We start from the raw sequence: 23,632 nt of genomic DNA, 5'->3' as shown, positions 1-23,632 counted from the left end.
CCTCATCCTATTGTGCCCTCCTCACCCATATACCCTTACCCATGATGCCCTGGCCCAGAAGTGACCCTTACCCATGATGCCCCTGTCCTGGAAGTGACCCTTGCCCATGATGATGCCCCTGCCCCAGAAGTGACCCTTGCCCAGCGATGCCCTAGCCTGGGTGCCCCCGCCCAGCAATGACCCTCACTCAGTTGCCCTCCTCTCCTGATGCCCTCATGTCTGTGCCTGCTGATGCCCCCACGTGATGTTCCCGGCCAGATTATGCCAGCCAGGCTGACACTTAGCCCCAAGAGGGGTGATGAAAACTGCCTGGCTGACTTCCCAAGTGGATGAGCACCCCCTGGTCTCGGCTGTTCTGGGGGCCACACAAATGCTGCCTGTGTTGATCACGGCCTCTGAGGATGGAGCTGGAAATGAGGAGGCCCCAGGAGCCCCCGGGGTCCTCCAGAGAGGCAGCCTAAAGAGGCCTTTCTCTCCCCATCAGGGGTTCTTGCTAAGGAGGAAAGGGAACTGGGAAGGAACGGCAGGGGATAGGGTGGCTAGCAGGGGTGGAGTGGCAAGGATGGGGTTGGGGCTCTCTGGGCTGACGGCATCTGGTGTTAGACGATAATGTCGTCATGCTCGTCAGCCCGGTAGAAGAAGGGGATGCAGTGGTTGGTGCCCAAGCCTGGGCGCTCCTGGGGGCTCTGCATCTTCTGTGGCTGCTTCCTGAGCTGCTGCACAGTAGGGTTCTGCTTGTGTAGCGCCTTCTTCTCAAAGTGCAGCTGTGTGTAGGCGGCCACGTGCTGCTGCAGGTGGAACAGGCACTGGTCGCGCTGTTGGTGCAGACCCTGAGCCTCCTGGCTCTTCAGCTCCATCTGCGGAAGACCAAGGGGGGTGGGGGGAGCATGAGGGCAGGTGGTGGCTTGCTAACCAATTCCACTGGTTGCAGGAGAGTGGCCCAGAGCCCCATGTCTCCTGCACCCAGCCTCACACCTCATCCCCTTCTTTCCCATCACTTTAACTTGAGGCCACACGCGAGAGGGAAGGCATCAGCTGTTAGGGGAACACTCGTGCCTAATACTTTACATGCACAATCTCAGCTCATCCTCAACACCTGTGTAAGGAAAAAATGCTAAGTTCCTTTGTCAGGAATCTGAGGCTTAGCAAAGGGTAGCTAAGGTGGGTGAAACACCTCTCGTGGGACAATGATGTCCAGGCCTGGGAGGAGCCCGGGGCTACCAGCCCTAAGAGAGGCAGGACAGTCGACATGGAGGTCACCTGTCACTCCAGACTGGAGCAGCCTCCCTCCTGGGCCTAGCACTGCCCTCCCCAGAGACTTGTCCCCATGGCCCAGTCCTTCACAGTCGGGCTGAGCGTTACCGTTTCCTTCAGCTCCCCCAGCTTCTCCTGCAGCTGGCCGAGTTCCCTGGCCAGCTCGTTCTTGATGTGCTGCTCTGCCTGCAGCGAGAGGGTGAGCCGCATGTTGTCATTGCTCTGCACAGAGAGAAGCAATCCGTTGCCACCCAAAGTGGCTGCATCCGGATCCCAGCACCAGGTGCCCACCTCCCACAGTGCTGGGAGGGCTGGAAGCTCAGCCCCTCTCCTCCAACAGACATTTGAGCAGGGTCCTGGCTCACAGGGCGCCTGCCTAGGTCATCACCGTCCCCTTTGGTGGGGGGGAGTGAAGGCCCAGAGGGAAGTGTTTTGTACCAGAGGCCTTGTCCAGGGAGGCCAAACATACCAGTCTCACTAAGCCATCCTGCAGCTTGGCCAGCTGCTCCTTGAGCTCCCGGTTCTGCAGGAGCGCACGGCTGATGGTCACGTGGTCGCTCTGCTTGTGCTCCTCAGCCTGGCTGCCCCACAGCTCCGCCTCCCGCTCCAGCTGCAGCAGCCGCTGTTCCTCCTGCTGGTTCAGGCGACTCAGGCCTGCGTTGCCCTGCACCTGGGCCTGCAGCTGTCCCTCCAGGCTCTCCAGCTCCTTCTGCAGCTGCTCAGCCTGCACCTGCAGCTGCTGTTCCACCTCCGACGGCCCCGCGGGGGAAGCTGGGGACTCTGGGGTGGGAGGCTCAGCTGAGAAAGGAAGCAGCCATCAGGGGCCCTGGCCTCTGGGTTTTCAAAAAGCTCCTGTCTTGGTCCTTAGCTCCTCAGGCCAACGGCTTGCCCCCACCCCGGTGCTGGCTTCTTGGCTAACAACTTTCCATATTCAGATGGTCATTACCCTTCCAAGCCAGGACACAGAGTGCTTGACCGTGCATGGTGGACAGTGGGTGCGCCACCCCTATTTACAGATGAGGTCACCTATGCTCAAAGAGATGACAAGACTCGCCATCCACCAGCACAGACCTGCTTCCCTCTGCCACAACACCACTCACCGGGGCACCCAACACCCATCCTGCTCCCAGGCCACCTCTGCCCCTGCTTACCCATCTGGCTCTTGAGCTCGGCCAAGGTGGTCTCCAACTCCCACACCTGACTCAGGCTGCACTCCTTTTCCTCCCTCAGTGTGCAGAGCTGCCCAGAGCACAGGGAAAAGAGCCATGAGCAGGGGCCACTGCCTCCCTCTAAACCGATGCTGCTGTTGTTTCTGTGGGGAGAGTCAAAGAAAGGAAGGTGACTAAGGATGTCCCCTCTACTCCACTCCCAGAGCAAGAGGGGGTGCACAGGGGGCCAGGGCGGGATTGGCACATTCTCAGACCCTATGGGCACAGGACCTGTCCCGAGGCTCCCAAGGAAAGAGCATGTGGGTCTTTGCTGGTTTTTGCTCACAGCTATGGAACCGCGTCTGAATTGGGATTCTTCTTAGGGGACAGTAAGGTGAGCCTCCAGAAACAGAATGTGAGAAAAGACAGGCCTTCCGCTAGGTTTGGATTTACAGGGGTGTGCACATCGTTGGACAGCTCAGCACGTGCTACATAGGGGTTGGGGCTGCTCTTAACAGCGGGGATACAGGAATGAAAAGCACAGGTAAGATCCCTTCTCTCCCTGAGGTTGATGTCCCAGGAAGCCTGGAAATCTTGGATTCTTAGAGCTAAAAGAGACCTTTGACAACTGCCATTTCCACCTCCTTGGGAAACTCAAGCCCAGGGTGGAGAGGCGCTTGTCCAAACTCAAAGCTCAAGTCAGGGCCTGAGTCAGGGTGGGGACACGAGGCTCATGGCCAGTGCTGAATGAGAGGCCACAATCCCAGGGCTGTGTGGCCAGGGTGCAAGCAGGGGTGTCTGGAGAAGAGAGGAGGTGGAGAGGGCAGCAACAGGATGAGAGCCATGCTGCATGCTCCATGCTCTGGGGTCCCTCCAGCTGAGACCTGGCCCACCCAGCACCCCACTCTCCCTCAGCACCAGGGGCCCCCAGCCCCTTTCTTCATAGCCCACGGGGAAACAGAAGCCCAGGGTGGGCAGCATGGAATCAGGGGACCCCACTGGGCTCTTACCAATTCCTCTATGGTGTTACTGAGTTGTTTGTTTGTTAGATAGCTGGAGTCCAGGGCTACTGCCAGCTCTTGGTACCTGCTCTGAGGCGCATGCAGAGAGGAGGAGTTGCAGGAGGGTTTGGGGAGAGGCAGAGAGAGCAGTCATTAGGGCTGGGGTGGCACGGGCTGTCTCAGCTGGCAGCAGGGCACTCAGCCCCCGCTGTGGGAGAAGAGGGGGGCTGGCCCTGCAGAGCCACTCACCTCCAGACCTTCATGTAGGAAGATGTGAGGCCCTCTCCATTGATGTAGGACATTGACTAGAAGAGACAAGAGCTCCCATGGAGATGCTACGTCCTCCACCGCCAAGTCCCTACCCTCAGACTACCTCTCCCCCCCCACCTCCACCTGGCAACTCTTCGCCCAGCCTGGCCTCTTCCTCTCATCACCCTCTATGCCTACCCTCAGACTACCTCTCCCCCCCCACCTCCACCTGGCTACTCTTCTCCCAGCCTGGCCTCTTCCTCTCATCACCCTCTATGCCTACCCTCAGACTACCTCTCCTCCCACCTCCACCTGGCAACTCCTCTGCCCAGCCTGGCCTCTTCCTCTCATCACCCTCTATGCCTACCCTCAGACTACCTCTCTGCCCCCCACCTCCACCTGGAAAACTCCTCTGCCCAGCCTGGCCTCTTCCTCTCATCACCCTCTATGCCAGCTTCTCCTGGGTCTCATCACCATACCCCTCCCTTCCTGAGTGATGCTCTCCCTATGCTTCCTGCGCTGAGATACATTGTCACCGTTCTCATGGCCATGTCCTTCATCTGTATGGCTTCCAAGAAGAAGCCGTCACCCAGCCTGCCCAACACGGCCCAGCAGGTCAGTCTATCCCAGGATCTCCCCATCTCTCAGGAATCCCAGCCTCCATTCTGTCCTCTCCTCTCTCTCCTCCCTTCCTGAGTCCCAGTGTCTGGGGTACCTCGGAGACAAGACCATGGAGCTGCTGAGCAGGTTGACGCAGGCTCTCCGTGGAGGACAATGTCCTAGGGACAGGCACACAGAGGTCAGGGGTGCAGGGGCTTGATGCAAAAGAGGTCCTTGGGCCGTGGCCTGCCCTTACTCCCATGGCTTAGGGACTGCTGCCCGCACAGGAAGACACTCACTTGGTCTCATCTATGAGGACAGGGCCATGGTCAGCATCATGGATCTGAGGGAGAAGAGAGAGTGATCACCTGATTTCCAGTAAGAACCACCCAGGGGTGGCAGGAGCCCAGCTCCTTCCAGCAACCTGCCACTGCCACAAGCTCAAGAGAAAGCCCCATCTTGGCCTCCCCCACCCCAGTGCCGGGAAGGGTGCTTGGCATTGGGAACCAAGCTGCGGGAAGAAAGGAGAAGAGAAGGCACAGCAGGCACAGTCCTCTGGGAAGGGAGATTGTGCAAGCATACAGGGGTAGCAGGCAGAAGGATGGAGGCAAACCTGAGTTGGTGCCATGCTAGTTAGACTAGCGCCAGGGGGCGCTAAACAGCCAAGTAACACGGTGGCATCAGCAGAGGGTGGTGCAGGAGCAGTGCGGTCTTTGGGCGCCTGTCAGGGAACAGAGCAGGGGGTTAGGGGGCCGTGCAGGAGAGGAGGTGCCTCGCTGCCATGGACACAAGGGCGCAGAGCAGGTAGGAAGATGTCGTAGCAGTCAGAGTGACAGTCACACATGCTGGGAACCACAGGGGTTGTGGGAATGGCTTGCGCAGGCTTGGGGACACGTGACATCTTTTCAGGTGGCCAAAGCTCAAAGGAAGGGGGCTACAACCTCCATGGACACGAGGCCCTGGTTCTCCCTGGACCTCAGCAAGGGCTCTGACCTCCGGCAGCCGCAGCAGGCAGAAGGAACGGGCACCAACATCAGGGAGCATGGCAGTGTTCTTCCAGGAAGCCAGTCTCTGCCACACAGTGACCCTGACTCTAGGCCCCTGCTGGGCTGAGGCCACTGGTGGTGACGGGGCTCCCTCCAGGTAGCTCTCTGCCACTGCCCTCTCCTGCTCTCCGCCCTTTCTCCCTGCCCTCCTCTCTGCCTCAACCATCAGCTGTAGTTCTCTGATTCAGGCCTTTCCAAGGAGAAATGTTGCCCAAGAAGCCCCTCCCTGCTTTCTGGAGATAAAATCAACCACAGCCGCCTCATGGGCATACCTCTCAGCCCCATCTCGCAGCTCCAGAAACACCTACTCTACCAAAAGAAGCCAGGAAATCACAGGTAAGACGTCTGCTCTTTGATTTGGCACATGGAGGTCATGGCGCCTCATTGCCAGAAAAACTGCTAGGGAACAATGCGGGGATCTAGTGCTTGGAGATGTGGAGAAGCCTCTCCTCCTTCTGCCGCAGTGGGACCCCCTCCCTCGGCCAGCCCCATCCAGCTTCTCCCCAGGCTCAGGCCTAACTCTCGGTCCACGCATCTGGCTCTAGAGACCACCTCATGTCAGCAGGCCAGACGGCCGCACACAGCCAAGATGGCTGAACAAGTGACAGCAGCCAGAGAAGCTGAGTGGAGGCAGGGAGTTGCTGCCTGCTCTCTGGATCCTTCAGCCCTGGCCTCTGAAAACCCCAATCGGATGCCTCCTTAGAGTCCAGGCTGCAAAGCCTACATGAGAAAAAGGCGTGCTGACTCTGCAGTTATACCTTTAGAGAGTGGACCAGCAGATGGAACACTTCTCTCTCCCTCTCTCCCTCTCTCCCTCTCTCTCATCTCGTCTTCTCTATAACTGTGCTTTTCAAATACATAAATAAGTAAATAAAAATAGAATCTATGTACTGTGATTACTTTGTGAACAACCAAGTCACAATTCTACTTCTGAAGGTGGAGCTTCCCCTGTTGTCTGGACACCAGATGAGAAGCCTGCACCTGGATTTCAGTCTGAAGGTGGAGCTTGGTGTGGGCATCAGGACACCAGATGGGAAGCCTGCAGCTCACTTCAAGACTGAAGTTGCAGCATCGCCTGGGTGTCAGGACACCAGATGAGAAGCCTGCACCAGGCTGTCAGTCTGAAGGTGGAGCTCACCTGAGTGTCAGGACACCAGAGGAGAAGCCTGCCACTCACTTTCAGTCTGAAGGGGGAACTTCTCTTGGGTATCACATCAGATGAGAAGCCTGCAACTGGCCTTCAGTCTGAAGGTGGAGCATCGCCTGGGTGTCAGGACACCAGATGAGAAGCCTGCACCTGACTTTCAGTCTGAAGGTGGAGCTCCGCTGGGTGTCAGGACACCAGATAAGAAGCCAGCACCTGGCCTTTAGTCTGAAGGTAGAACTTCGCCTGGGTGTCAGGACACCAGCTAGAGGCCTGCACCTGACTTCATATCTGGATGTGGAACTTTGCCCTGGTGTCAGGACAGCAGATGAGAATGCTGCACTTGGATTTCAGTCTGAAGGTGGAATTCTTCTTGGGCATCAGGACACCAGATGAGAAGCCTGCACCTGGCTTTCAGTCTGAAGGTGGAGCTTCATCTGGGTGACAGGACCCCAGATGAGAAGCCTGCACCTAGCTTTTAGTCTGCAGCTGGAGCTTCTCCTTGGTATTAGGACACCGCATAGAAGCCTGCACCTGGCCTTCAGTTGAAGGTGGAGCTTCGCCTGGGCGTCAGGACACCAGATGGAAGCCTGCACCTCGCTTCACGTCTGAAGATGGAGTTTCGCCTGGGTGTCAGGACACCAGATGAGAATCCTGCACCTGGATTTCAGTCTGAAGGTGGAGCTTTGCCTGAGTGTCAAGACACGAGATGGGAAGCCTGCACCTAGCTTTCAGTCTGAAAGGGGTGCTTGGCCTGGCATCTGGACACCAGATGAGAAGCCTGGACCTCGCTTGACGTCTGAAGGTGGAGCTTCGGTGGGTGTCAGGACACTAGATGAGAAGCCTGCACCTGGCTTTCAGTCTGAAGGTTGATTTCACCTGGGTGTCAGGACACCAGACGAAAACCTGCACCTTGCATCACTTCTGAAGGTGGAGCTCGGCTGGGTGTCAGGACACCAGATGAGAAGCCTGCACCTGGCTTTCGGTCTGATGGGGGAGCTTCGCCTGGGTGTCAGGACACCAGATGAGAGCCTGCACCAGGCTTTCAGTCTAAAGGTGGAGCTTCGCCTGGGTGTCACACCAGATGAAAAGCTGCACCAGGCTTTCAGTCTGAGGTGGAGCTTAACATGGGCATCACAACACCAGATGAGAAGCCAGCACCAGGCTTTCAGTCTGAAGGTAGAACTTCGCCTGGGTGTCAGGACACCAGATGAGAAACATGCACCTTGCTGCATGTCTGCAGATGGAACTTCTCCTGGGTGTCAAGACACCAGATGAGAATCCTGCACCTGGCTTTCAGTCTGAAGTTGGAGCTTCGCCTTGGTGTCGGGACACCAGATAAGAAGCCAGCACCTGGCCTTCAGTTGAAGGTGGAGCATAGCCTGAGTGTCAGGACACCAGATGGGAAGCCTGCTCCTAGCATTCAGTCTGAAAGGGGTGCTTGGCCTGGGCATATGGACGCCAGATGAGAAGCCTGTACCTGACTTTCAGTCTGAAGGTGGAGCTTCGGGGGGTGTCAGGATACTAGGTGAGAAGCCTGCACCTGGCTTTCAGTCTGAAGGTTGATTTCACCTGGGTGTCAGGACACCAGACGAAAACCTGCACCTTGCATCACGTCTGAAGGTAGAGCTTCGCCTGGGTGTCAGGACACCAGATGAGAAGCCTGAACCTCACCTCACCTGTGGAGGTGAAGCTTTGCCTGGGTGTCAGGACACCAGATGAGAAGCCTGCACCAGGCTTTCAGTCTGAAGTTCGAGCTTCGCCTTGGTGTTGGGACACCAGATAAGAAGCCAGCACCTAGCTTTCAGTCTGAAGGTGGAGCTTCTCCTGGGTGTCAGGAAACCCGATGAGAAGCCTGCACCTGGCCTTCAGTCTGAAGGGGGAACTACGCGTGGGCTCAGGACACCAGGTGAAGGTGGAGCTTCAGCCTGCACCTGACTTCACATCTGAATGTGGAACTTTGCCCTGGTGTCAGGACACCAGATGAGAATCCTGCACTTGGATTTCAGTCTGAAGGTGGAATTCATCTTGGACATCAGGACATCAGATGAGAAGCCTACACCTGGCTTTCAGTCTGAAGGTGGAGCTTCGCCAGGGTGTCAGGACACCAGATGAGAAGCCTGCACCTGGCTTTCAGTCTGAAGGTGGAGCTTCAGCTGGGTGTCAGGACACCTGATGAGAAGCCAGCACCTTACTTCACATCTGAAGGTGGAGCTTCACCCGGATGTCAGGACACCAGATGAGAAGCCTGCACCTGACTTTCAGTCTGAAGGTAGACCTTCTAGTAGGCATCAGAACACCAGATGAGAAGCCTGCACTTTGCTTTCAGTATGAAGGTGGAGTTTCTGTTGGGCATCAGGATAACTGATGAGAAGCCTGCACCTGGCTTTCAGTCTGAAGGGGGAGCTTCGCCTGGGTGTCAGGACACCAGATGAGAAGCCTGCACCTGGCTTTCAGTCTGAAAGTGGAGCTTTACTTGGGCTTCAGGACACCAGATTAGAAGCCTGAACCTCCTTCACGTCTGGAGGTGGTGATTTGCCTGGGTGTCAGGACACCAGATAAGAAGCATGCTCATGGCTTTCATCAAGGGTGAGCTTCGCCTTGGTGTCAGGACACCAGATGAGAAGCCTGCACCTCGCTTTTAGTCTGAAGTGGGAGTTTCTGTTGGGAATCAGGATAATAGATGAGAAGCCTAAACCGCACTTTCAGTCTGAAGGGGGAACTTCACTTGGGCGTCATGACACCAGGTTAGAAGCCTGAACCTCCTTCACGTCTGGAGGTGGAGATTAGCCTGGGTGTCAGGACACCAGATGGGAAGCCTGTACTTGGAATTTAGTCTGAATGTTGAGCTTCTCTTGGGCATCAGGACACCAGATTAGAAGCCGGCACCTCGCTTTCAGTCTGAATGTGGAGTTCAGCTGGGTGTCAGTATTGCAGATGAGAAGCCTGCATCTGGCTTTCAGTCTGAAGGTGGAGCTTCACCTAGGCGTCAGGACACCAGATTAGAAGCCAGAACCTCGCTTCACATCTGCAGGTGGATATCACCTGGGTGTCACGACACCAGATGAGAAGCCTGTACCTTGCATCACGTCTGAAGGTGGAGCTTCACCTGGGTGTCACGACACCAGATGAGAAGCCTGCACCTGGCTTTCAGTCTGAAAGTGGAGCTTCGCCTGGGTGTCATGACACCAGATGAGAAGGCAGCACCAGGCTTTCAGTCTGAAGGTGGAGCTTCCCCTGGGTGTCAGGACACCAGATGAGAAGGCTGCAACTGGCTTTCCCTATGAAGGTGTAGCTTTGCCTGGGTGTCAGGACACCAGATGAGAAGCCTTAACCTCTCTTTCAGTCTGAAGGGGGAGCTACGCCTGGGTTCTGGACACTAGAGGAGAAGCCTGCACCTCAGTTTCAGTCTGAAGGTGGAGATTCTCCTGGGTGTCAGGACAGCAGATGAGAAGCCTGCACCTGGCTTTGAGTCAGAAGGTGGGGCTTCGCCTGGCTGACAGGACACCAGGTGAGAAGCCTGCACCTCGCATCACCTATTCAGGTGGAGCTTCACCTGTTTGTCTGGAAACCAGATGAGCAGCCTGCACCTGGCTTTGAGTCTGAAGGTGGAGCTGCACCTGGGTGTCAGGACACCAGATGAGAAGCCTGCATCTCTCTTTCAGTCTAAAGGGGGAGCTTCACCTGGGCATCAGGAAATCAGATTAGAAACCTGAACCTCCTTTACATCTGGAGGTGGAGCTTCGCCTGGGTGTCAGGACACCAGATGAGAAGCCTGCACGTGGCTTTCATTGTGAAGGTGGAGCTCGGCTGGGTATCAGGACAGCAGGTGAGTTGCCTGCACCTGGCTTTCAGTCTGAATGTGGAGCTTCGCCTGGGTGTAAGGACACCGGATGAGAAATCTGCACCTCGCTTTCAGTCTGAAGGTAGAGCTCTGCCTGTGTAACTGGAAACCAGATGAGAAGCCGGCACTTGGCTTTCAGTCTGCAGGTGGAGCTTCACCTGGGCCTCAGGACACCGCATTAGAAGCCTGAACCTCATTCACGTATGGAGGTTGAGATTCGCCTGGCTGTCAGGACACCAGATGAGAAGCCTGCACTTCACATCACTTCTGAAGGTGGAGCTTCGCCTAGGTCTCAGGACATCAGATGAGAAGCCTGCACCTCGCATCCAGTCTCAAGGTGGAGCTTCGACTGGGTGTCAGGACACCTGATGAGAAGTCTTCACCTGGCTTTCAGTCTGAAAGTGGAGCTCACCTGGGTGTCAGGACACCAGATGAGAAGCCTGCACCTGGCTTTCAGTCAGAAGGGGGAGCTTTACCTGGGCATCAGGACACCAGATTAGAAGCCTGAACCTCCTTCACATCTGGAGGTAGAACTTCACCTTGGTGTCAGAACACCAAATGAGCCTTCACCTGGCTTTCAGTCTCAAGGTGGAGCTTCGCCTGGGTGTCAGGACACCAGATGAGAAGCCTGCATCTCTCTTTCAGTCTGAAGGTGGAGCTTCGCCTGGGCGTCAGGACACCAGATGAGAATCCTGCACCAGGCTTTGAGTCTGAAGATGGAGCTTCACCTGGGTGTCAGGACACCAAATTAGAAACCTGAACCTCCTTCACATCTGGAGGTGGAGCTGCGCCTGGGTGTCAGGACACCAGGTTAGAAGCCTGCACCTGGCTTTCAGTCTTAAGGTGGAGCTTCTCTTGGGTGTCAGGACACCAGATGAGAAGCCTGCACCTGGCTTCAGTCTGAAGGTGGAGCTTCGCCTGGGTGTCAGGACACCAGATGAGAAGCCAGCAGCTCACATCACGTCTGGAGGTGGAGCTTCCCGTGGTTGTTAGGATACCAGATGAGAAGCCTGCACCTTGCTTTCAGTCTGAAGGTGGAGTTTCGCATGGGTGTCACAACACCAGATGAGAAGCCTGCCCTTCGCTTCACATCAGAAGGTCCAGCTTCGCCTGGGTGTCAGGACACCCGATGAGAAGCCTGCACCTGGCTTTCAGTCTGAAGGTGGAGCTTCGCCTGGGCGTCAGGTCACCAGATGAGAAGGCTGCACCTGGCTTCAGAGTGCCTGAGCCCAATTCCTAGCTCCAGCTCTGACTCCAGCTTCCTCCTCACGCCAACCCTTGCAGACACTGTGATGGCTCAAGTACACTGAGCTACTTGAAGTCAAATATTCAGCTGTCAGGACTTCTCCTTGCCTGGGCCCCGCCCAGACTATGCCATTTGTGTCTCCTCTGAGGCCGCAGAGTGATCATGGCCCCTAGCCAGACCTTCCTGGGTGGGAGCTGCCATGATGGTTGACCAGCCACCTGTCCCTTTCCCTAGGCCCATCTGCAGATCAGCCCTGCTACACTGGCTAGGCCCTGGGGCAGTTAGACAGGAAGTGCCAACATTATCTGCAGGTTATGGCCTACCTAGCCCCATGTGCCTGTGCCCTTCCCCTCCCCCAACTCAGGCTCCCTGCAGCCCTGAAAGGTGTTCTATGACCTCACGATGCTGCCTATGACCTCTTTGCTCCCTCTGCCTCCCCCACTCGCCACGTGGATGAATATTACCCACCTTTAATCTTCACACTGGCCTCAAACGCCACCTTCTCCAGCCGCAAGTCCATTCGGAACCCACCTCCCTCACCTAGCCACGCAGCTGGCCTATTGCCGCCTTTCCCCTGCCCCCTCAGAGGACTCTGCCACCCCCATGGCACCTCCTGTCTTGTTCTTCTACTTCCACCACTGTGCATCCAATGCCGTTGCCATCCATGGGCCCAGTGAACATGGTTGAGCGTCCCATCTGATTTGTCAAAGAGACGAGGGGCAGGCAGAGTGTCCTAGCACTGGTCTGTCTGGGTAGCTTCACATCCTTGCTGGTTAGTTCCTCTGAAAAGCTAACCTCCATCCTTGTGATTATAAAGCCAATTCATTTTCTCTTAATTCTACCTTCTCACTTTCAAACCAAAATGGAATTCATCAAGTTGAAAAATCACTCACTTCCATCTGGTCTACTTGCCCAGAGGGCAAAATGTAACAGCATTTGTATGTTTTCAAATTTCTCCTGGTCTGACCGCACTGGGCATTCAAAGCCCAAAACCCCACAGACCTGCTCTGGAAGTTATTCCCAAATTACCGAATCTTTGAGGTGTGTCTTACCCTCTCCAAGATGATAAAAGACACAAGGGAAGGGAAAAAATGCAATTAGCCAAGCAGGGGAGGAAGCAGACATAAGCAGGCCGAGGGTTAATGGCAGCAACTTAAAACAAGCCAGAGGCAGAGTCTGCACCAAATGAGACAAGCCTCAGGGACATGCACATCTGGGAGGCAGCAAGCCAGAGGGGGGGGTCTCGGCACTGCCTCCCCTTCCACTTGTCCTATGGGGCAGCGCTACCCCATTGGAATGGTTAAGGTCAGACACCAGCACCTTCAGTATGTCCTGCATCTAGAGGCGGTGAAAAGGGGAAAACAAGGGCAGGGAAGACACAGAGACGTGGCTTAGAGAGAGGCGAGGATGTCGGGGAAGGAAGAGGTGGAGTCAGGAAACGGAGGCTGAGGAAGAGCAGAGATCCACACTGTGGCCCCTAGGCCATCCTCTCAGACTGGCCATTGCTGCCTCGCCAGACAGAGGGAAAAGTCCCCAGGCCCCAGAGTCACAGGAAGCGCAGTCACTGACCAGCACGGCTCTCAGACCCTCCCCCAGACACGACCCCCACTCTCCATGTTAAAACCAGACTTCTGCAGAAGGGTTCTCTTGAACAGGGAGGCTACAGCTAAACAATTAGAAGACACTGTTCCAATCCAATAATATCTGACAGCCTGAAACTGAAGCCCAGGGGAGGCTGTGACTTTTCTGAGGTCACCCAGAGCCAAGGCCGCATCCCAGTGCCTGGGGCTTCCTAAGGGGACAGCCTGATGGCCGGGCTGCTCTCACTGGCCTGGCTTTTCCTGAGGCCGGGGATGAGGAAGTCGCAAATACCAGCGACTATGAATGTTACAAGACCCTGTATTCTGGATTAATACAAGAACAGCAAAAACTCTCAAACTTTGTAAGTAAAACATCAGCCCTATCTATTTCACAGATGTGGAGAGAGAAGCCCAGAAAGCTTGAACAGTTTGCCTTACATCATATCCCTAGCAGAGGGAAAGGGAGCATTCAGACCCAGAGTCCTTGACCAGTATCTAACACTCCCTTCCACCATCTTCCACTGTCCTCTGGATCCCCAACCCCCCACCCCCCATTGCCCCTTAGCCCCCGAGCCCCCAGCAGCCTGGCCAGCCAAGACTCACATCCTCAGTTGAGTGACAACCCCGAGAAGCGGTTGTCTCAGGGCTACTGCCGTTTTTAAGGTTTTTCTTCTTTTTTCCTCCTGCAGGACCACCAGGCCTGTTCTTCCGCTGATAGTCTCTTAACTGTGGAAAGGAAAAGCAGTTGATTCTCTGGAATGCCCTAAGCCCCTGCGGTCACATCCTACTTCACAGTGTTCTCAAGAACTCTCATGCCCACCACTGACTTCATGCCACCAACAACCCTTCAAGGGGCTGGAACGATCAGTTAATGTCTGAAGAACTGACAACATGGCTTCAATAAAAGGGAATGATGGAATTTAAAATCAGCTTCCAACTCTCACTTCTGGGGTTCTGCCAAGAATCAGCAGCTGCTGGGAGCAAAACCAGAGGTAGAGATAGAAGGTTAAACATTATGTGGTCAGGAATTGCGCTTTGTGTGGTTTGGAAACAAGACATTGGGTCCTTCCTTCCATATCAGAACCTCACAGAACTTTGAGGGGCACCCCGAGGAACCCTGGAAACCGAGGAGGAAGAGTAGAACCCAGGCATTATTCCAGCCAAGGGCCCATTATGACGTCACGACAGGTTCCGTCCCAAGCCCCAGGGTGGCCTCACCAAGCTGCTGCCTGCTCCTCTGTGGCAGTGCCCTCACCCAGCTTCAAAAACTCCCCTGGGGAGGGTTCAGGCTACAAAGTTTAGTCTCCCAAAGTCTGTTCCACAGACGGTCACACAGCTGTCACTCCAGAGAGCCTGAGTGTGGGGCACTCTGCTCCCAGCGTCAGGGAAATTGAATGGGAGCCTGAGAACTCGCACACCCCCAAAGTAAGTCTCTGGAGAGTAAAAACCTGGGGGAAAACCAAACCTGTTTTCCCGCGGTCACCCAGAAACACTGCCCACACTTCCAGCTCCCCCGGGGAACGGGACACATCTCACTGTCAGTGTCTGAGCTGAGGAAGGGGGTCCCCCAGTCCCCAGTCCCCTTGCAGGCGGAAGCAGAAAGGGGGTGAGGACTTAGGGGACTGGGCCGGGAGATCAAAGCCCGAGCTGGAGGTAATGCCAGTCCCCAGGAGGATTTGACCTCACCACATCCCACTCTGCCCTACCCATGCGCTGCGCAGGGGGAGGTGGGGCGCAGGGTAGGGACCCGAGTCCTTGGAGACTGAGCCCACAGACCCCAAGGAGGTCCGGCTTCGGGAGGCCGGAGGCGAGGTCTGAGGCTGGGCCAAGGAGCCCCAGGAGCCAATGGCCCAAAGTCACCCAGGGGCGACAAGCCAGGGCGGGGGCTGGGTGCTGAGGGGGCGGTGCTGGCTGAGAGGACTTGGGTGGGGGAAGCCAAAGGGGCGTTCTGGCTCGACCAGAGTGTCTGAGTAGCCGCATAGACCCCGGCCACGGACTGGCTGTCAGAGGGGCAGTGGGCTGGGCCGGGGGGCGCGACCCGATGTTTTACCTTTTTCTTGGCCGCAGCCAGTTTGCTCTGTCAGGTTTCCTCCGACACCGCGGGGAGGGTGCGAGGTGGGGCACATCATCACGATCCCAGCAACCAACGCGAGTTCCTCCTGGCAGCTACCGCGCAGGTATGTGACTGAGCCAGGAGAAGCAGCTTCAGGGCAGAACTAGGCGAGGCTGGGTGGGCGTGGTCGCCACACTTCAAGCCCATTGGTCAGTGAGAAAGATGAAACAGAGGGGCGTGGTCCGAGGCGTCAAAATGGGAGCTGCGCGTGCAGCTCTGTCACCGCCCACTCTGGGGGTGGGGCGATTTCCCTTGGGTGCGCACGCACCTTTCTGGGAGCCTCTCATGGCGTCCGTCACAGAATTCTAGTTAGTCTGCGGACCCCAGAGGCCGCTCTCCGGCCCGCGCCCTGAACCCCCTTTCTCCACAGGCGCCCCCGAACCGGGGCCCTCGGACCCCAGGGCTCAGGAGGTGCGCGGAGCGCAGAGCAGGGGACACTGCATCAGTTCACGACTCCTTTCTGACTCCTCCCAGATGTGCCCCAGACGTTCTCCTTTCAGAAATCCCCTCAGGGTCCCTTTCACGTCCTCCAGACACTGCCCTCTCACACCCAGCCCTTCCTCGAGGGGCCCCACGCTGACCCCGCCCAGCTGGATCCAGTCGGGCGCGCCCAGGTCCCGGCGGCTCCTCCGCCCGCGCCCCCACGGGCCCCCTTTCCCCTCAGAGCAGCTCCGGGGCCTCAGCCTCTCCCACGCTTCCCTCCAGGGCTGAGCAGGACCCGGCCGCAGCTGCCTCGGGGCCTTCTGGTCACGGTGAGTAGCCCGCGCCCCCCTGACCCGTGCGGATGGTTGCGGACCCCATCCCGTGAGGGTGTCTGTGCCCCCGACCCGTATGTGTGCCTGCACCTCCCAATTCCATGAGTGAGCCTGTGCCCCCCCATCCGTGAGGATGTTTGCGCTCCCGAACCGTGAGCATGGCTACGGACCCAGACCCCGTGAGGATGCCAGCACCTCCCGACCCCGTCATGGTGGCTGCACCCCCCTGACCCGTGAGGAAGCCTGTGCCCCCAGACCCCGTGCGTGTGCCTGCGTTCCCAGATCCACGTGGATGTCTGCGCCCCCAACCAGTGGGGGTGCCTGCGCCCCCTGACTCCGTGCATGTGCCAAAGCCCCCAGACCCTGTGAGGATTTCTGTGCCTCCCGAACCGTGAGGGGGCCTGCGCCCCCCGACCTGTGAGGAAGTCTACGCCCCCCAACCCCATGAGTGTGCCTGAGACCCCCGACCAGTGAGGATGTCCAGGCCACCGAGCCGTGAGCATGGCTGCGGACCCCAACCCCGTGCGGGGGGCTGCAGTAGACATCAACCCTGTGAGGGTGCCAGCACCTCCCAACCCCATGAGGGTGCCAGCGCCTCCCAACCCCATGGGGGGGCTGCACCCCCGACCTCTTGAGGTTGCCTGGGCCCCTCGACCTATGAGGGTGCCAGCATCCGCCGATCAGAGAAGATGCCAGCACCCCAACCCTGTGAGTGTGCCTGGGCCCCCAACACTGTGAGAATGCCCGTGCCCCCCGACCCATGAGGGAGCCCGTGCCCCCGACGCATGAAGTTGCCAGTGGCCTCCAATCCGTGAGTGTGCCAGCACCCCCAATTCTGTGTGGGTGCCAACGCCCTCCATCCCGTGAGGATTTCTGAGCCCACCCAATGTGGGGAGGATGTCTGCGTGCCCCCCACACACAGTGGCATCATGACTACCCCCAGCCCTCCCCCACCCCAACCACAGCCCACAGGTGGGCCTTCCTCAGTCTTCCTGAGGAGACAAAAGGAAACCTGTTGAAGTGAAATGGACACTATGGGAAACGGTGACTTGATCAGCATAGCCCTGACTGTTAATGAACAACTTAATACATTATCCCTCTTAGTAGGTTTTTGTCTGTTCTACTTAATATGACCGGTTTAATTCTGTAATTAATACACAGTTATTCTTAAGTGTTGAAAATTAACTGAAATGTGATCCCTGTTAAACATAAGAGTGGGAATAAGAGAGGGAAGAGATGTATAATTTGGGACATGCTCAAGCTGACTTGCCCCAATTGGTAGAGTTGGAAACATACCAGGGGATTCCAATTCAATCCCATCAAGGTGGCATGTGCCAATGCCATCTCACTACTCCAAGTGATCAATTTCAGTTCACAATTGATCATAATGAAAGGACTAAGAGTCAAAGGGAGCACATAAACAAGTCTAGTATCTGCTAACACCAACCGATAGAATAAATAAAGGGGAGAGTGATCCAACATGGGAAGTGAGATACTCAGCAGACTCATAGAATGGCAGATGTCCTAAATAGCACTCTGGCCTCAGAATCAGCCCTAAAGGCATTCGGATCTGGCTGAAAAGCCCATGAGAGTATTTCAGGCATGGAAAGCCAAGACACTCTGGCAATAGATCTCTGTGAGTGAGATCCCAGTGGAAAGAACAGGTCATCAAAGAAGGAGGTACCTTTCTCTGAAGGGAGGAGAGAACCTCCACTTTGACTATGACCTTGTCTAAACAAGATAAGAGTCGGAGAACTCAGAGGGCTTCCATAGCCTTGGAAACTCATGACTGGAGCATAGGGAGATTACTGATGCCATAGACAGGAGTGTCAATTGGTAAAGTCAACAACAGGAGTCACTGTGCACTTACTCCTCATGTAGGATCTCTGTCCTTAATGTGCTGTGCATTGAGATTTAATGCTATAATGAGTACTCAAACAGTATATTTCACTTTGTGTTTCTATGGGGGTGCAAACTGTTGAAATCTTTACTTAATGCATACTAAACTGATCTTCTGTAAAAAAAAAAAAGAAAGAAATTATCAATTCCCAACTTGACTCTCACTGGGATTAAACATGACAATAGGTCTGATCTGATTTCATCATCATTTAAAAAAATCATCTATTATTTTTCACTTTATGTTTCTGTGTGGGAGCAAACTGTTGAAATCCTTACTTAATGTATACTAAGCTGATCTTCTGTATATTAAGATAATCGAAAATGAATCTTGATGTGAATGGAAGGGGAGAGGGAGCGGGAAAGGGGAGGGTTGTTGGTGGGAGGGATGGTATGGGGGGGAAGCCATTGTAATCCATAAGTCGTACTTTGGAAATTTATATTCATTAAATAAAAGTTAAAAAATAATTAAAAAATTAAAAAATATGGTTGAGGGTCCTCTTAATATCGTTTCTGATAGCTTATATGTTGTTAATGCTGTTAAGAGGCTAGGCTCCCCTTCGCTAATATCCAAAAGTTCTACAGTGTTTCCTTATTTTGAGCTTGTTCAGCACGCTTTATTTAGGAGATCAGATCCCATTTTTATCACCCATATTAGAGCACATACCTCTCTGCCAGGTCCTCTCATCGCGGGAAACGCCCTTGCCGATCAACATTCCCGCTTCCTTTTAGCTTGCACTGCCATGGAATAGGCAACGGAATATCACAAACTTTGGCATGTTAATAGTAAGACCTTAAGTATGAGGTTTAATATCCATATTCGTAAAGTTAAATCTATTGTCCAAAATTGTGAAAAATGTGTTATTCATCAGCCTGTTACTATGCCCACTGGAGCTAATCCCCGGGGCCTTTATCCATGTCACATTTGGCAAATGGATGTAACGCATATCCCTGCCTTTGGCAAGCTATCCTGTGTCCATGTTATGGTGGATACTTACTCAGGAGTAGTTATGGCTACCGCCGCCGCCAAAGAGTCTGCCTCCCATGTAATGCAACATATGTTACAATGTTTTGCTTCTTGGGGAATTCCTAATATAATAAAAACTGATAATGGACCTGCTTATACTTCTAAGGCTTTTGCTGAGTTTTTAGCAACTTTTCATATTTCTCATTTAACCGGCATCCCATATAACCCTACTGGACAAGCCGTTGTGGAACGCACTAATCTGTATCTGAAAAATTTTGTATTAAAACAAAAAGGGGGAATAGGGGCACTATCCCGTTCCCCTTAAAGACATTCTCAACCTCGCCTTACTTACCATAAATTTTTTAAATAAAAAAGATGATGGTCTCACCCCGGCAGAACGTTATGTAATCTCGAAACAGACCCCCAATAGTAATAAACCCCATGAACCAACAGAAGCTCAGCCACCCATTAGAAAAATGATTATGTGGAAAGACCCACAAGATAACAAATGGAAAGGCCCATACCCATTAATAAGAAGGGTATGAGGTGCTGTTTGTTTTCTCCCACAGGAAGAAAAAAATCCAATCTGGACTCCAGAAAGACGGACAAGAACAATAGAGTGGCAAGATGATCGTGATTCTACTCCTACTAATAATGACGCAACTGTCACCAATGATGGCCAAGCTGGATGAGTATTGGGGTCTCTTGAGAGCCCTACCTCTCCTTCTACCTGTTTCTAATTCTTCTAACCTTCTGCCAGTTGTGTATTTGCATAACTCTACCATAGGTGAAAGATTCGGAGTGCCTTACAACAGTCTTGTCAATTCTTCCCATCAGGGCCAGGTTAACTTACCCATCCACCTTTTGGGAGCGCTATGCTTCCATAAGCCCAAGTTTGGTGCAGATCTTTGTGGTTATAATTATACTGGCTTTCCTACGCCATGTATTAATTTGGCCACTTATTCCATGGGAGATGTTATCAACTGGAATGAGTCAGGTAGTTCTTACACAGCCAATATTACAGGGGAACTTATAGCCTTTCGATCTGAGTCGCTACCTCTCAGGTGCCAGGAGTGTCACAGACCATTTGCTCCTTACCCTCCTACCAATCCACTTCCTTCTTGCACTCCTCAGGCACCCCCAATTCTCCAGATGCCTGTCCACCTCTGATCAATTCCCTGTTGCTCCTTAATGTTAATTTCTTTGCACCTTCTTGATTTGCCTTTTCATCACCCAACGAAACCCATGTATCATCCCCTGTTTGCCTTCAGCCTCCCTTCTTTTGGTATTGCTGTAATGCTACTAATAATACTTGCACTACAGGAGTTATTTCCTCATGTGTTAAAGGAAAATTAAATGAAGTGGAAACACTGGTGGTTGCGCAGATTCCCATTTGGGTTCCTGTACCAGTTGCGGTGCCTGAGAAGGACTTCTCAATGGCTGTTCGACACAGGAGAGACTTCGGAGTCACCGCGGTCATCTTTGCAGTAATTGCGGCATTATCAGCTGGTGTGGCCGCTATTGGCATGGCCGTGAGCCAAACCTCCACACTGTCCACACTTGATAGCATCACAAGATCTACCGCCCAGGAACTTGATGATATACTGCTATTCAGCTGTTAACTCAATGAACGGATTTATTGCAAGATCAGGCCTGGCTGGCATACCCTGTGTTATTCGATCTACTGCAGTTTGTGTTACCGCCTACCCCTACAACCACTTTTCATTTGCCGCTAATCAGTCCCATCTTTTGGGTAGCATGTTAAATGGTAGTTGGAATCCAATTGAACAATGGGCCGCTATTATAGGGCTGGCTCTTGTGCTTATAACAGGATCAATTATTGTTCGGATCTTGCAAGGGCTGTTCAGGCGTCAGCGTAATACACAAATGGTGGTTAAATAAGCCATGCTAACATTCAATAACCAGTACCCCATGCAAAATGGACAGATTCAGGTGTGGCTGAATCTGCTGGACCGGTAGTCAAAGATGGGTAAGTTCTGAGAGGTCTTCAAGGCAACCTAAGACAGGGCATGAACGCTCCCTCCACACCTCATGTTCATGTGCCAATGACGGGTAAGCCCGATAGATGCTGTTGGTCACCTAAGACAGGCACAGTACCACTCCATTTTGCAAAGAAATAAGGGGGAGATGTCGGGGAATGGGACAGCCTGGCCAGCTGTGCCCCTCCCGACATGTACAAGCACAAGAAGTTTAGTGCTGGGCTTTTTCCACCCTGCCCGTTGCTAACCGCAAGATCCTGTTTTGACTTTAAGCATCCTGTTATTGCATGTTTCCCACATTTACTAAGTTTTGTTTCTTGCTGATTTGGTAACATGTTTTCCGTGAATCATATATAAACAGGTGGACGGTGGGAGGGGGATATATAAGAGGGTTGGAGGAGGCGAAGACAGCGGGCGTTTGCGACATGTAACCCGAGTCTGCTAAAAAATAAAGTGGAAGCTGAAAAGCCGATAAACGCGTCTGGTTTCTCCGAGGTCTCTCCGGCATTAACCTATCCGGAAGGTGCACGCCTGCAACTCATCTTTTTAAAAAAATTTTATTTCATGTTTCAGTTCTGATATTTCTGTCTTCTAACTCTGGGATTTTCTTGCTTTTTGCGGTCCTTGAGGTGCATTGTTGTGTTTGTTGCATTTCCATTTCTTAGGCCATCCTCTGCTGCTTTCCCAGGTGCATCAGCAGAGAGCTGGATCAAAAGTGCAGCAGCTGGGATTTGAACTGGCGCCCATATGGGATGCCGGTGCTGTAGGCAGAGTCTTAACTTGCTACACCATGGTACTGGCCCCTCAAATCCATTTTTCAAAGTTCGTTCTGATGTGCCCTGACCTCCACTGCTGCCTGGAGGTGCTCGCAGCCTGAGCCCTGAGGGGCCGTGTGGCGTCCTGGCCAGCCTCGAGCACCCTTGGTGCAGCTTTGGCTCACAGCTAGTTAAATGCCCTTGAACTTGTCCTCCATGTACACAGAAATTATCTAGGGGCTGGTGTTTGTGATGTAGCAGGTAATGCTGCTGCCTGTGATGCCAGCATCCCATATGGGCACCAGTTCAAGTCCTGGCTGCTCCACTTCCAGTCCAGCTCCTTGCTAATGCACCTGGCAAATTAGTGGAGGATGGCACAAGGGTTTGGGCCCCTGCAGCCATGTGAGATCTGGAAGAAGCTCCTGGTTCCTGGTTCTTGACTTTGGTCAGGGCCAGCTTCAGCCATGAGGCCATTTGGGTAGTGAACCAGTGGATAGAAGATCTGCCTCTCTCCCCCCCTCTCCCTATAACTCTGCCTTTCAAATAAATAAAAATAAATCTCTAAAAGATTATCAAATATGTTGATACTGAGATCACATACAGCATCCTAAATATATAGCCCCTTAGTCTGAGTCGATGCCACCTACAATAGCATACACAAATTCTGCTCCTGTGTGCCTTGGTCCAATACTGCTTTTCTTGTTATTGATAACATAGTCATGCCTTGTGTGCACAAACTTGCCTGTGTATAATTTTATGTAATTCCCTCTTAAGTGTTATAGGAGTAAAAGGTGGATTCCTGGGGCAGCAATAAGTCACCTCCTGGCGTCTACATCCCACATAGGATTTCCTGTGCTTACATCTGGTCCAGTCCTGATTTCAGCTTCCTCCTGATGTGCACTGTGGGAGACAGCAAGTCTCACAAGGGCCCAAAACACAGCCCACAGTTCTTTGTGGGCTCCAGTGTTGGAGTGTGGGTGGGCATGGATGATAGGGGACTTTGCTTGTCATGGAATGGGAGCTGGAAACACAGCTGCTTAGAAGCTGACAACCAAGGCACAGAAATGAGTCTGAATCCCATTGTTTCAAGCATGTGGGGGCAAAACTCCCAAGTTACTTCTGGGAATCTGTGCCACCACTGGGAGAAGTACTAGGCTAAGACTGTTGGGGGTGTGTTTGGGAATTTGTAATTTGCCAGAGGATACAGACATGCAGGCAGTTTACAATAGACCCTTTCCGGGCCATATTCAGGAGTGGGAGAGGTTAGTGATTTCCCACAGATGAGAGTGTGAGTTTTCTACATGAGTGCAGATTTGTGTTAGCCAATATAGTATATCTTCTCCTAGACAAGCCCTTGTTCACCCCTCATACACACTGCTCTGCACAAAGGTGCCTTGCCCAAGAACTCCTCACCACTATTCCTCCCTGTGAGAAGTAAACACTTGGTGCATTTTCAAAGTAAGAATGGTAGATTCCATGCACCTGAGTTTTTAGGGACCCAGGAAGGTTGTGGCCAAACAGCTGAAGCAAATGCCAGGAAGATTGTCACGCTGTTGTTACTCAGCCAATGAGGAACTGGGGGAGGGATCTGCTTGCTAGGAAATAAATAGCTTTCTGGAACCTGCTCCTGGTGTGCTGGCACAAGGCGTTGCAAGATCGGAAGTCGTGTCTTGCTCTTGTTGCACTCACTGAGTCGAGTCCATCGCTTGAGTGGATGGGTGAGGCTGTTTCTCACACAGACCAAGCTTTAGGAATCATCTGTCAGCCAATGGAGGGCTGCCCGTGGTGAGTGTGTGTGTTCCCTGAGAGGCAAACATGCGTGGCCTTGCCTTCATTACGTGCCTGTGGTTTCCTGGGCTGTCCTGAGCTTCAAAGACCCCCAGGGATGAGAGAAGGCAGGGACCGCAGTTTTCTTGCTGTGGGAACTGAGGTGATGCCCATGAAAGCATACATTTTGCCCACATGAGAGGGTTGTTTGGAGATAGCTGCACATCTCTGCTAGCTGCTTCCTGAGTTCAGGAAACTTGGCCCTGG

At 53.7% G+C, this 23,632-nt stretch overlaps 1 protein-coding gene across 1 annotated transcript; it reads right to left on the bottom strand.

The window, feature by feature from the left end:
• Positions 1 to 599: 599 nt before the first annotated feature.
• Positions 600 to 15,231, bottom strand: LOC149120295 (golgin subfamily A member 2-like; the record flags this gene model as incomplete). The annotated part of the gene is given in 13 exon segments (XM_089321937.1): positions 600 to 857; positions 1,363 to 1,476; positions 1,724 to 2,052; positions 2,406 to 2,493; positions 3,413 to 3,491; positions 3,653 to 3,708; positions 4,368 to 4,431; positions 4,552 to 4,595; positions 4,866 to 4,973; positions 12,290 to 12,297; positions 12,798 to 12,870; positions 13,716 to 13,838; positions 15,163 to 15,231. Coding segments are annotated over 13 exon segments (1,413 nt in total), but the record flags the coding sequence as incomplete, so codon positions are not given.
• Between the last annotated feature and the right edge of the window lie 8,401 nt (positions 15,232 to 23,632).

The sequence above is a fragment of the Oryctolagus cuniculus genome, chromosome 19, assembly GCF_051225735.1.
Source record: "Oryctolagus cuniculus isolate XC-2025 breed Fujian yellow rabbit chromosome 19, ASM5122573v1, whole genome shotgun sequence".
NCBI lineage: Eukaryota > Metazoa > Chordata > Mammalia > Lagomorpha > Leporidae > Oryctolagus > Oryctolagus cuniculus.
This window is presented reverse-complemented; position numbering and strand designations above follow the sequence as displayed.